This window comes from Canis lupus, chromosome 25 (assembly GCF_048164855.1).
Source record: "Canis lupus baileyi chromosome 25, mCanLup2.hap1, whole genome shotgun sequence".
NCBI lineage: Eukaryota > Metazoa > Chordata > Mammalia > Carnivora > Canidae > Canis > Canis lupus.
The window spans coordinates 37,144,757-37,160,301 of record NC_132862.1 but is presented as its reverse complement, the minus strand read 5'-3'; the positions used below and the strand labels follow the sequence as shown (position 1 = coordinate 37,160,301).

At 43.2% G+C, this 15,545-nt stretch overlaps 2 protein-coding genes across 16 annotated transcripts in view; one reads left to right on the top strand and one right to left on the bottom strand.

Annotated features, from left to right (window-relative positions):
• PHC1 (polyhomeotic homolog 1) overlaps nucleotides 1-5,855 on the top strand; it is a 22,697-nt gene extending 16,842 nt beyond the window's left edge. For 6 of the 10 annotated variants that reach the window (XM_072799107.1, XM_072799101.1, XM_072799104.1 and 3 more), the window contains 7 exons: nucleotides 353-500; nucleotides 752-963; nucleotides 1,544-1,658; nucleotides 2,515-2,641; nucleotides 2,855-3,005; nucleotides 3,458-3,689; nucleotides 4,855-5,855. In XM_072799107.1, coding sequence (XP_072655208.1) covers nucleotides 353-500; nucleotides 752-963; nucleotides 1,544-1,658; nucleotides 2,515-2,641; nucleotides 2,855-3,005; nucleotides 3,458-3,689; nucleotides 4,855-5,009 — 1,140 coding nt within the window. In that variant the 3' untranslated portion in view covers nucleotides 5,010-5,855. Of the gene's footprint in view, nucleotides 1-352; nucleotides 501-751; nucleotides 964-1,543; nucleotides 1,659-2,514; nucleotides 2,642-2,854; nucleotides 3,006-3,227; nucleotides 3,331-3,457; nucleotides 3,690-4,854 lie in introns of those variants that run through there. The other 4 variants (XM_072799106.1, XM_072799100.1, XM_072799098.1 and 1 more) reach the window with 2 other exon arrangements.
• M6PR (mannose-6-phosphate receptor, cation dependent) lies at nucleotides 4,877-15,545 on the bottom strand. Of its 6 annotated transcripts, XM_072799110.1 has the most exons (8): nucleotides 15,266-15,394; nucleotides 14,425-14,482; nucleotides 11,649-11,828; nucleotides 10,423-10,589; nucleotides 9,081-9,190; nucleotides 8,667-8,797; nucleotides 8,010-8,136; nucleotides 4,877-7,531 (listed from the first exon to the last, which is right to left on the bottom strand). In XM_072799110.1, the coding sequence occupies exons 3-8, from the start codon at nucleotides 11,825-11,827 to the stop codon at nucleotides 7,409-7,411; spliced, it is 837 nt and encodes a 278-aa protein (XP_072655211.1). In that variant the 5' UTR covers nucleotide 11,828; nucleotides 14,425-14,482; nucleotides 15,266-15,394; the 3' UTR covers nucleotides 4,877-7,408. The 6 variants fall into 6 exon arrangements, with proteins under 6 accessions (XP_072655211.1, XP_072655209.1, XP_072655210.1 ...); XM_072799108.1 differs by lacking the exon at nucleotides 14,425-14,482 and having other exon boundaries at nucleotides 15,266-15,545; XM_072799109.1 differs by lacking the exons at nucleotides 14,425-14,482; nucleotides 15,266-15,394 and adding an exon at nucleotides 14,942-15,216.

The following is a 15,545-nucleotide window of genomic DNA, read 5'->3' as shown; positions in this document are numbered from 1 at the left end:
AATTTGCTACTGAAATCATTCTGGGTTTTTGGATCTGTACTGTTAGGTCAAGATGTTCTTAATCATCCAAATCAGTCTTTGGAAAAACAGCAATTCTTGGTTGGGCCATAATGAACCCAGGTCAATGACCTGACAAGGTCTAGGTCAGGACTAAATGTAACATTTTCTTTTGTACTGATGTAGTAGATAATGCTTCTTGGCAACGACTTGGGAATTTTAGTGTGCCCTGGGAAGTAGACAAATTGGAGAATGTGGAACTAAGAAAATTTTCACTGACAGAATGGGAGTAATGGAGGTTCCTTATATCCTTCACTCATAAATCTTGGTTTCTTTTCTATTCTAAACATTATAGAGCAAACCACAGACGTTGGCTGTCAAACGCAAGGCAGAGTCTGAAGAGGAGAGAGACGATGTTTCCACACTGGGTTCAATGCTTCCTGCCAAGGTGTCTCCAGTAGCCGAGAGCCCAAAGGCCATGGAGGAGAAGAACAGTCTTGGAGGTGAGGAACTGACTTCTGCAGTGCTATTGGAGTGCAGAGATTAGAGACCTGTTCTGAGAGAGCTCAAAGCTAAGTCTCATTCTGTAGAATATGGGCCTAAACTTGGTAGATGAATGGGTGGATCCAAAAACCAGGACTCCGGTGTTAATGATCAAAGGTGAACGTGTATTATTGTGGAAGATCAGACTGGCTGGGCTAATAATAAATGAGTCCATTGCATCATCCCCTATCTGTTCCTTAATCTGTTCCAGAGAAAGCTGAACCAGTGACTGGTATGAATGCTAATACTCCAAGCAGTGAACTAGTAGCCTTGGCTCCTGCCCCATCCGCACCGCCTCCTACATTAGCCATGGTGTCCAGACAAATGGGTGACTCAAAACCCCCACAGGCCATCGTGAAGCCTCAGATTCTCACCCACATCATTGAAGGCTTCGTTATCCAGGAAGGAGCAGAGCCTTTCCCGGTGAGGGCAGGGCCATAAGGTGGGACTTTCAAGTGGGGACTTGGTCTGATTATTGTCTTTCCAAGTCCACTAAAATCAAGTCTCAGAACTATTTAATTATTAGAGAAGAGTTCAGTGCTACTGTTTATATGGTTAATTGTAAAGAAGGAAGGGAAGGGGGAAAGGAAAGAATATGTGTAGACCACCAAATGAAAATGTTGAGAAGAGGAGAAGAAGCTGTAATGTTTAGTTACACAAATTAGGCTATATTAGAGTGAAGAAATTTGTGGTAGAGAAACTAAGGGACTTTACTAAAGCCCAGAAGTTGCAGAGCCAGGACTAGAACACAGGTATCTGCAACTTTGGAAGGAAAAAGACAAGATAGGGAGCCAAGGCAGGACGCTGTTTTCCAGTGGCTTATCTGAAAACAGCTAGTGAGGGCCTCTTGATTGCCATGTTGAAAAATGTTTCTTCTCTAAACCAGACTTGGTCATTAACTCAGAGAACCAGGTAAAGGTATGACAGTAGGAATTGCCGGGGAAAGCTATAGAGAAGCAGAAAGGAATTAGGTTAACTTAACTGTAAACTTTTTCTGGCACAGGTGGGTTGTTCTCAGTTACTGAAAGAGTCTGAGAAGCCATTACAGACTGGCCTCCCGACAGGGCTGAATGAGAATCAGTCGGGGGGCCCCTTGGGAGGGAACAGCCCATCTGCTGGTAAGTATTTATTTAGAGACCCATCTGGGGAAGGAGGCTCCGGGAGAGGTGTTTGAGGGCTAAGTGTAAAATAGTAATTATTTAAAGTGGGAGTTATATGGAGGCCATCTACATATAGGAACTCTATTAAATATCAGAATGTGTAGAATCACACAAAAAGAGTTCCCATAGGATTAGGGTAGTTTTATCAAGCTAACCTCTTGAATTATTTACTGTAAGGATATATTTTTCAAAAGATGATCTAAAATAGGATATTTCTTATATTTTCAGTTCTCCTTATTCTAGAATTTATAATCTTTATTAAGAACTTTTTTTTTAAGATTTTATTTATTTATTCATGAGAGACAGAGAGAGAGAGGCAGAGATGTAGGCACATGGAGAAGCAGGCTCCATGCAGGAAGCCCGACGTAGGACTCGATTCCGGGACCCTAGGGATCATAACCTGAGCCAAAGGCAGATGTTCAACCACTTAGCCACCCATATGCCCCTATATTAAGGACTCTTGTTTACATCTCTCCCACTGCTTTTGTAAACTCTTATTGGAAGAGGGATCCTATATCTTCTAATTAGTAATTAGTTTCTCTCTTCTATTTGAAATGCAGTCTTGTCTGCAGTCTGAGAGTATAAATTGGGATAAAGTTAGTCATCGAGAATGGAAACTAGTCTGGCTTAAGTCAGGAAGACCATGATGTTCTTGAGGCACGTGTCTTTGTGTTTTTGGATTTTGAACTTTATGTTTTAGGGATTCTGAATTAGATTGTTTAGGTCTTTGGGGGGCAAACCCTGAGAGTAATTAGAGTCAGCTGTGGGCCTAATGATGGCCTGAGCAGCAGCAGAACCAGTGACAATTCTCCAGGGATGCCTTGTTTTCCAGAGCTCGATAAGAAGGCGAACCTCCTGAAGTGTGAGTACTGCGGAAAGTATGCTCCTGCTGAGCAGTTTCGAGGCTCCAAGAGATTCTGCTCCATGACCTGCGCTAAGAGGTACCATGGGCACCCCTTCCTCACCTTCAGCACCAGTTCCTCCATCTAATAGTGTGCCCCTTCTCTAGGACCACCTCACAGCTGATGTGTAAGGTCTTCTTCTTTGCTTTCATGTTCTCCCCCAAGTCAGTTCCTAGAACACTAGTTCCCATGGAGGGTAGCAAGGTAGTCTTTTAGAGCACCTCTGACATCCCATATATGCCCTACCTCTAGGTATAATGTGAGCTGTAGTCACCAGTTCCGGGTAAAGAGGAAAAAAATAAAAGATTTCCAAGAATCCAACTATGCTCGTGTTCGTCGGCGTGGGCCTCGCCGCAGCTCCTCCGACATCGCCCGTGCCAAGATCCAGGGCAAGCGCCACCGGGTGAGCTTCAGTCGCAGAGCCAGCTACCTTTAAAATGGTCTCCTTTCCTTTTTCTTTCCCTACCGGGCAATTCCTTTGCCCAGGTGAGAGTCTGAGACCAGAACTCGGAGTCGTGTATTGATGGTATCATTCCCCAATTCCAAGAGATCCTGACTCCTTGTCTTCTTTCACCTGATTACTGGCTCATGTATCCATGAATCATTGCATTACATTATATTTCAGAAAATCTAGATTGATTGTTGGAAGAAGGGAAGAATCAGGAAAGTGAGTTTACTTGAAAGTTACTCGAGAAGTGGACTGGTGACTCTGGGCATTTGCAAACAAAGTATAGTTTTTTCACTTGCAATACTAGTTTTTCCTCAGTATTAACCCAAACCCAGTTGGCTCAGAAGGGGCGGGGGAAGCCTCGCGACACTTATTCACAACTCACTGCTTTGTAATGTTCTCCATAGGGTCAAGAGGACTCTAGCCGGGGTTCAGATAATTCCAGTTACGATGAAGCACTCTCTCCAACATCTCCTGGGCCTTTATCTGTGAGAACTGGGCATGGAGAACGTGACCTGGGGAACCCCAATACAGCGCCACTGACACCAGAATTACATGGCATCAACCCTGTGTTCCTGTCCAGCAATCCCAGCCGTTGGAGTGTAGAAGAGGTGTATGAGTTTATTGCTTCTCTACAAGGTATTGAGGGCCTATCTGGTAGGACCCAGATCACATAGATGTTTACTTTTCTGCAGGTCATCCCATATGGGCCATGGGCCTTTGTGACAGGGAACAGAACTGACTTTTAAGCAGTAGGCACTTTAAGTATAGTATGATGAAGGCTCTATTCTTGATATTTACTTAAGGTACTTGCCCACAGCCTGGTTTCCTAATTTCTTTCTGGGCTGACTGTCCTCTACTATGTTGGCAATCTTGCAGTGTTTGATTTTTACTATTATATTTCTTACCAATAATTTTTGGATAAAGTATATTTTATTTATATGTGATTGTGATACCTGATAAGACTTTTTCCACGAAAAGGATTAGAAAGTTAGGAGCATTGTTACCCCACATTCTTCCAGGTAGTATTGTTTATAAGCTGTTCTTAACAGAGGATGGTTTTCTCCAGAAAAGAAAATCACCCTACCTTTTATTGCCATTTGTCTGGAGTCTGGGCCCTTTTTTGTTTTTTTAAAAGATTTTATTTATTTATTCATAAGCGACACAGAGGCTGAGGGAGAAGCAGGCTTCCTGCGGGGAGCCCGATGTGGGACTCAATCCCAGGATCCTAGAATTACAACCTGAGCCAAAGGTAGATGCTCAACCACTGAGCCACCCAGGAGCCCCTGAACTCTGGGCCCTTAAAAATGTCATAAGGGCTCTGAACTTTTTTTTTCTAGTGTAACTAAGAAGAGGTACAGATCTTGCTCCTTCCCTTTCCTCCCTCTTCAGGCTTTTTGAATGAAGTTCTTTCTGTGGTCAACTTTTTCTTCCTCTTGGCTTTTATTTTTTCTAAAGATTTATTCATGAGAGACAGAGAGAGAGAGAGGCAGCCTCCCTGTGGGGACCCGGATATGGGACTAGATCCCCAGACCCTGGATCATGCCCTGAGCCGAAGGCAGATGTTCAGCTGCTGAGCCACCCAGGCGTCCCCCTCTCGGCTTTTTTAAATAGCCAGTTTCTCTCTGGTTTCATTTGACTTTCCAAGCTCACCACCTCAGACTTTTATGTTCCTGACTGTAGGATGAGAACCTTGGGAGGAACCACTGCTGGGTCTCCATGTTTTCATCTCGAGTTTCCCCCTCCTATCCTCTGGTGCTGCCATGTAATGTTTCTCATATGTATCCCCACCATTTCCTTATAGGCTGCCAAGAGATTGCAGAGGAGTTTCGTTCCCAGGAGATTGATGGACAGGCCCTTTTATTACTTAAAGAGGAACATCTTATGAGTGCCATGAACATCAAGTTGGGCCCCGCCCTCAAGATCTGCGCCAAGATAAATGTCCTCAAGGAGACCTAAGGTGGCCCTCTTGCACAAACGAGCCTAAGGCAGACACTCTCCACTGTCCAGGTTGTAACCTGGTATCAGCAGACTTTACAGGGAAGAAAGAGCTGTTCCAATTACATAAATCTTCTGTAGAGGGGATTACTGAGACAGGGAAGAAAAGTGCAAGAATTGGTTGCTGGTGCTACATGGCGGCAGCTGTGACATTTTCTCTGGTTCTACCTTATTTTTTAAAATCATTACACTTCTCAGCTACCCTAATCCAATCTTTATAAAAGAGGCAGTCTCGAGAACTAAGACTGCTCAGCCTTATCCTGGAGTGGAGTATCTAGCCAGGGTCTCAGTTTTCCCAGAGGGGTAGACCGTATGGTAAGGTAAGGAAATGGGTGGGACGTAGGTGTGCCTCCACAATGGGAGGTAGGGTTCTTCTAGCTCGTGTGACACAAGGAGTAAAATCTGGTACTCCCCCTCTTCCCTCTGGATCGCCCAACTGTGGCCATGGCCCAGTCTTCTTTGTTGTCACTCTGTTAGTATTGATCGTTCCTCCTGTGTCCATGGCAGGGTCACCAGCCAGTGCAGATTGGGTTGGCATCATTCTGATTCGCTGCAGGGGCTAGAATGTGTGTGGCACATGTGTGGCTGTCATTCTTTCTGCATCCCCCTGCTCCCTTTGGTTTATCTGTTGTGTCTTCTACCCTGCCTTTCTTTTCAGTTCCAACTCTGCTCTGTCCTATAGCTTTATTAAAACGGGAGTGTGTGGGACTGAGGTCAGGAGTATAAGTACCTGCCTTAGGCGCTATTCCTTATACAACAAAAATATTAAATATTTTTTTCCTCCTCAGTAAAAGGATAAAAATTGGTCTCAGTTGTCTCTTACTCCATTTCAGTGTCTCTACTCTTTCATACAAAAGACAAGGGCAACTGTTTTTTTTTTTTTTTAATTTTTTAAGTGTTTTTGTACAAAAAAATGTAATTTTTTTCCTTTTTTGTTTCTGCATTTTTAAAACACCAGTGTGGGGAGGGAATGCAAACAAATAACAAAAAGGATGCTTTTATATAACATTATTTTCCCTGTTTAGAAAGAAGAAAAAAAATCATTCCAATAGTATTTAAAAGTCCAAAGATGAAATAATTTCATTTTCTTCCCTAAAGGCTATAAAAAGCCCCTGCCTATTGATTCCACCATCCTCTTGTGTCCAGTGGAGCCATGTTACTCTTCAATGGCCCAGGCTCACTATTACAGAAAGACTGGGCCAGGCTTCTTGGGCACGTGGCCTATCAAAAAAGTGGAAGCATCAGAGGATTCAGAACCTCTCCCCACAGAAATGTTGTGGGCAAGAAGATACTTCCCTGAGCCAGAAGGGACAGGTACAGCAGCATTCCACACCCAGAGCACAGGATGGCAAAGCCCTAGATGTCCCACCTCTGCTTTCATTCCCTTTCCAGAAGATTTGGGGGGGCAAAGGGGAAGTCGACATGCCTGCGAAGAAAGTGCAACATATTTAGAAATACTAGTAGAGGGAAACATCTTGGAAGAAAAGCTTGGGCCAAGTTTTTACTGCAAGTGGGAGAAGAAAGCCATTGAGGAGATCCCACTACAGGTAAAGACTTCCTTTTCTGGAACCCCTGTAGCACAGGAGGTCCAATTCACCTTCCCTTTCTGAAGGACTAGACTTCTGGATAAGGCATTTTGGCCACATAATGGACTAATGACCATGAGCCCCCAATCCAGGGCCCAGTTCCACAATAAGGTCACTCCAAGGCCAACAAATGTGATGGTATTTCATAATCCTCTGAGTGGGAAATTAAATATTTTCCCCATCCTAATCCCAGAGGTGGGAGAAGGAAGTCTGCAACATCTCCAGGCTCTGACCAAATGGCAACACTTGGAATGCAACTAAGTATTACACTGTAGAGTAGTTCAAACAGCAAGAAATTACATCCAGGTTCTCATGGAGACTACTGTAGAGTACAGAGTAACAGCATGAAAGCAATCAAACCTTGTATAAATAATGTTTCTTTGCCTTTTTTTTTTTTTAATTAAAGAAATCCAGTGTCTCAAAAACTTGTGAAAATGTGTTTAAAAAAGTCAGGGAGCCTGCCACACTTTTTTTTTGTTCACTGTAACTATCCTACTTGTACCTTCTGATAGCAAGAGATAGTGTGATGGCCTCTTTTGCACAGGCCCTATTTATCTCTGTCCTACAACTGTACCTCTCTAGAGGAACAATAAAATAGGGAATCAAGGGAAGGCAGTTCTACTAGTAGAAGAGAATGCAAATCAACAGCAAACTGAAAAGCAAGAGCAATGTTAAGGGTGGGATGAGAGACTGGAGTGGAGGCTGCTTAAGAAATCTGGCTGAGTATGCTTTGGTTTGGGGGACTGAAGAAGCAGCTGGGCATTTAAAGTGCAATCACATTGGTAATAAATGATCATCCCTTTCTTCTGACTCCTCCCCCAGCTGATCATCCCCCACACCACGATACGCAGCAGGCACATTTCGGGGTTTAGAGCGGCACACAAAGTCACAACCATCCTGTAGAGAGAAGCAAAGGAAGGAAATGATCATTTGGAATAACCTAACCAACTTCTAGGGTGAGGCAAAATGTACCTGTGGCCTAAGAATACAGCAAGAACTAGGTTTCTTCAAAGATAATGGAGAGAAAACCCAGGACCAGCCAAAATAGAATTCAGGGCTAACAGGAGAAAAATTCTCCTTAGGTCTTTCTTTCTCCCCATCAAGGCCCCTTAATAGCTTTATCAGATTCCTCAATTTAAGCAACAGCGTGTCTCTTCCAACAAGTCTTTAGAAAGACCAGACACTAAGATGCTATACTACTTGTTACTTTGTATTAGGACCAATGAATACTTTGTACTTGTTTTGCTGGGATGTCTGTTTTAGCACCCAAAGTCCTATGTCCCCAGAAATCCTCAGTCTGGGTCCAAACCAGGATGGTTGGTCACTCAACCCTTGCCCGCAGGCTCCAGACTCAGCAGGTAGTCCTGTTACTTACTGCTACCAGGTTGCCAAGATCTTGCCAGAAGGCTAAGTGGGGAAACTGCTCCATTCCTTTGGCTCCCACCACCAGTCGCTGGTATAGGAACCCCCCGATGATGTAGACTGCGACCAGTGATGCAAACCTATGGAAGAGAGACCTCTCTACTTAAATAATTGAGGGATGGTAAAACTTCAATAATAAAGATAATCTTTCTATTCATTAGCTGTTTCCTACAGTCCATAAAAACAGAAGAAAAAAAACCCTGGGGAGGGTACCTTCTTAAACCAGTTGGAACACTGTCTAAAAGCAAAAGTTCAGGAAAAAATAAGACCTAGTGTGTGACTCTGACTTCTAGCCAAGGATAGGTCCTGTTAGCTATACAGTTTCATTTCTTTAAAAGTTCTTATAATCTAATAGAATGGTATTAAAAACTGTCCGGTCCTCCAGTAATGAGATATAAAGCACCTCTAAATGCAAATATTTATCAGGGGCGAAACATACCTAATTTTTAAAAACTTGCATAGAGTTTAGAGGATTCTCACACAAAGCTTTGCCCCCTCCAGTGATGGCATAGCACACACAATTTGAGTCTAAACATCACCAAGTAATTGAGTTTAAAGAAAAAAGAAAAAAAAAAGGAAGGTTTGGATTGATAAAGGGAAAAGCACTCACGTGACTAGTAAGATAGAACCCACACTGAGGTGTGAGGTCTCCGGAGAACAGGCCAGGCTGCTATCCATTTCAAAGAGGTAGAAACAATCTTGGACTTTGCCTCGCTCCTCAGACACAGGGTTAAAATTGTCCTGATGATGAAAGGACATAACACTACATTTAGTGTACCATTTCCTTTTGACTCCTATTTAGAAAAAGAGAAAACCCACAAGCTACAAAAACATTTGCTTTCTCCTGGTTCAACAACTTATTTTCCATGTATGATGGCAGATAGGTGGTCTGTGGCAGAGGGAAAAACTGAACTAGTTTTCCCTTATCCATCCCAATGTATCTTGTTCCCTCTGGAAATTCTCTCCCACCTCAGGTCAGTCCTTTCATCTCCTCTCTAGGCTAGTGTGGCCCAGGATGCCTCACCGCTAGGGTGTGTCGATTGCAGGAGATCATCACCACCGCGCGACGCTGCTCCATGCCACAGTGATTGTCATATTCATCACCCCCTTTATAGATCAGCATGATCCAATTACCTGAGGAGGGACAATGAGAATGTTGCTTTGGGGTGGGGGAAAAGCAGAGGCAGGCCTGGGTACTATGGTAGAAAGGAATTGAGGAGTTCAATGAAATTGGCTTTAATTCAAATAACCCTTGTCAGTATGAGCTCTGGAACCAAGAAATACCAAGCTAAAACTTGCTTTTTTTTTCCTAATAGCTTTGAGTTCCCTTAAGATAACTAAAAATCAGATATTCGTGTAATAATCTTAATTTTCCACAATAAAGTTAGGCAACCGATAGTGCAAAAACAATTATGACCCATACTTTGACACTGATTCACATTTTCTGAACACCTGCTAACATCGAAAGAAGAGGTTCCATAAAATTCTTAGATCAGGGATAGCCTAAGATTTAAAATTAGCCACAGATAAATTCAAGGTGGAGGATTTTTAAAATTGGGAGCCATTTCTTCTCTCATATTTATTGCATTCAAGTTTCTTTTGCAAAATATCCTTTGATTCATCAATCACAGGAAGTAAATAAAGATGCTGCTTCTAATCTTGCATATGAAGAAACACAATGACATGGGTGCCGCCATGTTGCTTGTGGTTAAAAGAGTCAGTGGCGGGGGAACCAGGTGGCCCCAGTTATGCGCAGGCATAGCAGGGGCTCAAAGTCACAGGACAACTAAACATGAGCTCGGTCAAAAATCCAGTCTTCCAACCCCTACTCCCAAACTCTTGATGTTATTTTTTATTATATTATTGATATGAGCAAAAATCTGCACTGGAAAATACAGTTATCTGCTTAAGGAATGGAATTAGGCCACAGGTGCTCATAGTCCTTTCCAGCAAAATGATTTTATGGCTTTTGAGAAACATAATAGCACAAGTCAGTAGGACAATTTTTATAGACTGGCTTGCATAAAAGCTTAATCTCTAAAGATGTAACTGGCAAAGTTGGACTAATTCCATGAGAAATGGTCGTGGTTGATATTTTTAAGTCTAGCTTGAAAAACACATTAAGCTACAGAATCCTAGCTAGATTCTTCTTTTTGCATAAGTTTCTCATTAACTTTAAAACAAACATACCAAGGTCTTAAGTCATGGCTCCAGAGGAGCTGTGGAACTATGTATCTTGTGATTTATTGTCTCAGGTGAGCTGAAGCACGTGCACCTTATGATACTCTGAAGAGAATGAGAAAGGCTGACACATACAGGACTGTCAGAGGGATTGACTCGGGGTCAGTTAACAGGGAGAGTCTTACTTCCATTGAAGATGTGAGTCTCGTTGAGTCTCCCTACCACTGTCTCCTTCCCGTTACTTTTGTTGATCTGCACCAGGCCTGCCCCAGAGGTGCGGTTGCCAGCTTCCCGGCACACCCTGAACATGTAGATATATGTGTCTGGGCCCTGGCCCACAGTGCTCTGAAAGCTGTAAGGAGAAGTGAGGAGAAAGAAGGAAGAGAAGAGTTACTGGCTATCAGCCTTAGGAGAAGCAGCCTCTCTTCCTCTACACTCCTTCCCCATTCCCCATCCCAAGAGTGATCAATTTACCTGATGTCACAGCTAAATGTAATAGTGAGTAAATTTGTTGATCATGAGATATCCATCTACTAGTGAATAATTTTTATTTGTTGAATCATGAGACAATCCTAATTGTTGATGATGACAGATTAAAACACAACATCCCAGACAGCTAGATATTCTAGAATACCTGTTCCAGACTGTGCCGGAGTGTCAGCTGCTATTTCCCTGTGAATAAGGATTTACATTCACGGGAAGTATCCCATGGTCCCTTGTTCCTTGAAGATCATCTTCAGATTTATGTACCTGAAGAGTCCTGACATGATGTTTACAGGCCTCAATGTTTATCTGATATTTCTAAATTCCTTTTATATGGAGGTACCAAATAAGGCTTTTAGATTCCTACAAGCTGCTCCTGAATCCAGTCTTGGAAATAGCTATTCTTCTGCATAAGAGAACTCACATTGCTATTAAAAACTGGGCTGAGAATTTGCTCTATAGCATTAAAAAAACAAAAACAAAAACTGTAAGCAGGGATGCCTGGGTGGCTCAGTAAGTTAGGTGTCCGACTCTTGATCTCTAGCTCAGATCTTGATCTCAGGGTTGTGGATTCAAGCCCTGTGTTGGGTATGCGGCCTACTTAAAAAAAAGGGGGGGGGCAAGATATCATGGACAATGAGATCAGTATTACGAACATTCAGATTACAGCCATCTCCCAGAGGTTATTATACACGTAGTCCCTCCACATAGAGTAGAAATACTAAAATAAATTCAGTAAGTAGAAGAAACTTTTTTTTTTAAGATTTTATTTTTTTAAAGTAATCTCTGTGCCCAGTGTTGGACTCAAACTTATAACCCCAAGATCAAGAGTCAGATGCTCCACCGACTGAGCCAGCCAGGCGCCCCAGAGGAAAAGATTCTTTAACAAAGTTATTTTCTGAAGCCCTTCAAAGCTCTCTTCATTTACCTTTTGTTATACAGTGGTTGTAGCCTCTTCAGAAGAGCCAACTCTTTCTCTGACTCTCTACCCTTTTCTCCTACCAGGTCACAGGTTTTTTCTTCTGTCTGCCAGGATTCTCTTACTGCCACAGCTAGGAGCAGTGGCAGGAGCAGTCCAGTCCTCCAGCGGCTGAAGAAGGGGAACATCCTTTTGGGAGAGGGTGTGTGTGTGTTGAGGAAGCAGGGAAAGATCAGGAGAGAAGGGAAAGAGAGAAAGCACATGAATGTGTAAGTTTTACAGTTTTATCTTCCATCCATCACTTATTTTATACCAGTCAGTTTTCCTCATTATCATGTTGGGTTTTATTTTCTTGTGTCTATTTTAGCTTTCATCCATTATTTTTTCCTGTCCTTTAATATTCAGAATAGGATTTTTTTTTTCCAGAATAGGATTCTTAATCTCTAGGTTTCTCTTATTTTTAAAGTTTTATTTCTTTTGAGAGAATGTGCATCTTTACTGTTTTGTAGAAAGTTAGACTGTGGTATCTCATATTTAAAATCATTACTAGTACATAAAAGCTGCTCCAACCTGTGGCCCTCCCTAAGATAACACTTAAATTATAGCTTAACACTTGATATTGTCTAGTTGAAAGTTATGGAGAAATATGTAAAATAGGGAAAGGGACTTCAGTACTTTGGGTCCTAACTTCTGTCAACAGTCAGGAGCATCCATCAGTCTTTGTTCACATTTACCATAAGAAAGACGACTAGAGATACACATAGCCACAGCATTACAAACTTGACATTTATCTACTTTAATGGCTCATCTCAAAAAACATTCAATCATTTTAATCATCGGAAGAAGAAAATTCACTAGGTCCAAGTGAGCGGTTTAAAGAAGTCTTCCAAAACCCACCTAGGGCTCTACATGTCACAAATCACAAGAGTTTCTAAATTTCCAGTAAGCAGAACTGTCTTTGTACACTTCTAACTGCTGACAATTCTTGGGAGTCACTAAGTTACTTTCCAATTCATCTGCTCCTTGTATTGCTCTAGGAATGGAAACACATGGTTCCATTTCCCAGGCTCATTTTCTTTTCTCTAATCCATCTTCACACCAAGGATATACCGATTTACCCTTGCAAAAGACTTCACTCTGGTATCCAATAATGGTCCTCCAGTCCATTGCTACTTGTTAATTTCATAACAGTGTTACTGCTGCAATACAGAGATCTAATTCTTCCAAACTTTTCCCACTTATAATAACATGCTTCCATCCTTCAAGCCTGGGCTTTGGTTAATACTCTTTAAAGTCCTCTAATTCTTTTCCAGGCTGGTTTATCACCTCCAGTGCATTTCTAGAATATAAAATTAGGCAGAGTTTAATGGGTACTAGTAAGTTTAAAGATTGGAAAATGGAAGCTCTGAGCCCTGACTGAAATCTCTCCTAACTAAACTTACATTTGACCTTCTGTTTTCCACACTCCACTAGAGCAAAAAATGCTTGGGAAGTTGTCTCCCTGACTTTGTGTATTTCCAAAATCAACTCACTATAGTAGTATTAATAAAATGTTTCCAGAGAATAATCATCGCCAACCATAAAGTGTAAGGCCCCCATAAACACATTTAAAGCAGTAATAGGAAACTTAATAGAATGCTTGCTTTTTACTGTTAAAAGTACTTAACATGCATTAACTAATTAATTCTTACAAAAACTCTATGCAGTAAATACAATCACTGTCCTTAATTTACAGATGAGAAAACTGAGGCACAGCCAGTGGAGTGACCCAGAACGTCTGGTTCCAGAGTTCATGGTCTACACTTAACCACTACATGTATATCCCCTTTCACATTACTTTTTTGGGGATCAGAGTAGGCAGCCACAGCCTTGCTTTCTTTTTGACAAAGCAGGGGGAAGTGACTCCTCACACAGATCACTTAATAGGAGGTGGAATAAAGAACTCAAACCTCAAACTCCTATCTTCCCTAAATTAACTCATTGCTCAACACACTACGTGACCAGCTGCGTTCCTTAAAAAATATTAAGAGATTCCTTTTATTAGATTGATTTTATACATGCCATATTCCTTATATTTTCTCATGATCTAATTTAAAATTCCAACATCCTGGACTTTACTATATGTGCTGCCAAAGTGAGCACTCAACATCCTGGACTTTCAAGCCCCCCCCCCCCCCCCCCCCCCCCCCCCCCCCCCCCGCCAGGACCAGTTTTCTGGAGGAATGCTCATACAGAAGACTGTGTTCTTTGGCTTCAAAGTTAGTTTCTTATCTGTTAACAGTTGATGATTTCTTTTCCCAAATTAAAACAAAGAATCTTACAAAATTGGGATAGGATAAAGGGTTAAACACCCTGCAGTCTGCATTAGTTGAGTTTAACGATCTTTCATTTGCTTATTGGTTCAAGTTAGGATGAGAATCAACTTATATTCTTTTCTCTTTTCTTCTTAATGTTTGTCTATATGTTTGACTCAGTGCAAATGCTCTAAGTGCTTCATCTAGATTACATTAATTTTCACAGCCCAGAAAAGTAGGTATCATTTCTCTCATTTTACAGATGAGGAAGCTGATGCTTACAGAGAGTAAATTATTTGCCCTAGGTTATACAAGTATTAAACATGTATGAAGTTGGTGGGACAACTCGGATGATTCATGGCATACAGCTATTTTCTGGAAAATTTGTAATACGAGGGTGCAAACATCTCTTAGGGAGAGTACGAAACCGAAGGGCTGCCGTAGTTCCCTCTTAAGGTGCTATAATTAGGTGCAATAGTTTGTCTACGTACTTTGGAAGTAAAGGGCAGGACTTTAAGATTTTGAAATATCCTCTTCAGTTTTCTCGTTCTGGAACAGAACGATTTTGGTAATGCTAAACATTTCTCTTCAACGGGATGACCAATGACCAAGCCAGGAATCGGGAAGCAGTTCACACTACGGGGCGTCTGCACCACTCTTTCCCACCCCTCAAGACGAGCCATGAACGTTTTCCGCTTCTCAGTGTAATTTCTACTTTCTGCGGTAGCGGCCCTTATCTCCCGTCTCCAGCAGCCTCCACTTTTAGAAGAGCAGCCTCAATTAGCTAGACCGCCCCAATGCTGGAAAGCCTGAGAGAAGTAGCTCTAGGTCGAGGGGCGGAAGCTCCCTACGAAGAGAAAACACTAGAGAAACCCTCTATTAGCTCCTCCATACCATCCACGAATCCCCTCCAAACTTCTTCCAGGATTCTGGAAATTCTCCTTCCGTCCAGTCTCCTGATTTCTCAATCACCTAGGGCCATATCCTCCCCAAATGATGCCACTTTACCTTCCTTCACGATGCAGATCAAGAAGTCCCCCTCCAGGTATCCGCTGAGCCCTCAAACGACTCCATACCCAGGGTCCCGCCTTTCTTTGCTTTCCGAATACACGTCGGTTCCCTCTCCGGGCTGGGGCGGTCCGTCCTCCCTCGCTCCCTTCGGGGCTCTAACTACCCCTCGCGCCCTAGGGCTCCGGAGCTGGATCTCTGGCTGCACTCCTGGCCAAAGGAGCCCGAGCTGCCCCGGCCCCGGCCCCGGCCCCCGCCCCCGCCCCCGGCGCCGAGGTGTGAGCGCTCTCGGCTCCCCTCCTCCTCCACGCCCCTCACACTCACGTGTCACGGGCGAAGGGAGCAGCCAAGGCGCAGGATCCCCGGCTGAACACCCGTCTGGGGCTGGGCGACGGGGCCAGCGAGGGGCCAGCCGCAGACCCCGGACCCGGGACTCGTGTTAAAGGCCAGCGTTCCCCAGGGCGCCTCGCGGTGCTCCACTCGGGGAACCGGAAACAGGAAGCGCCGGGCGTCCTCCGGGCAACTGCTCCTCCCACTAGACCCCGCGGCATGTGACCGCAGAGCCATTTCGCCCCTTTCCCCTTCCCGGTCTCCCGGCCCATCC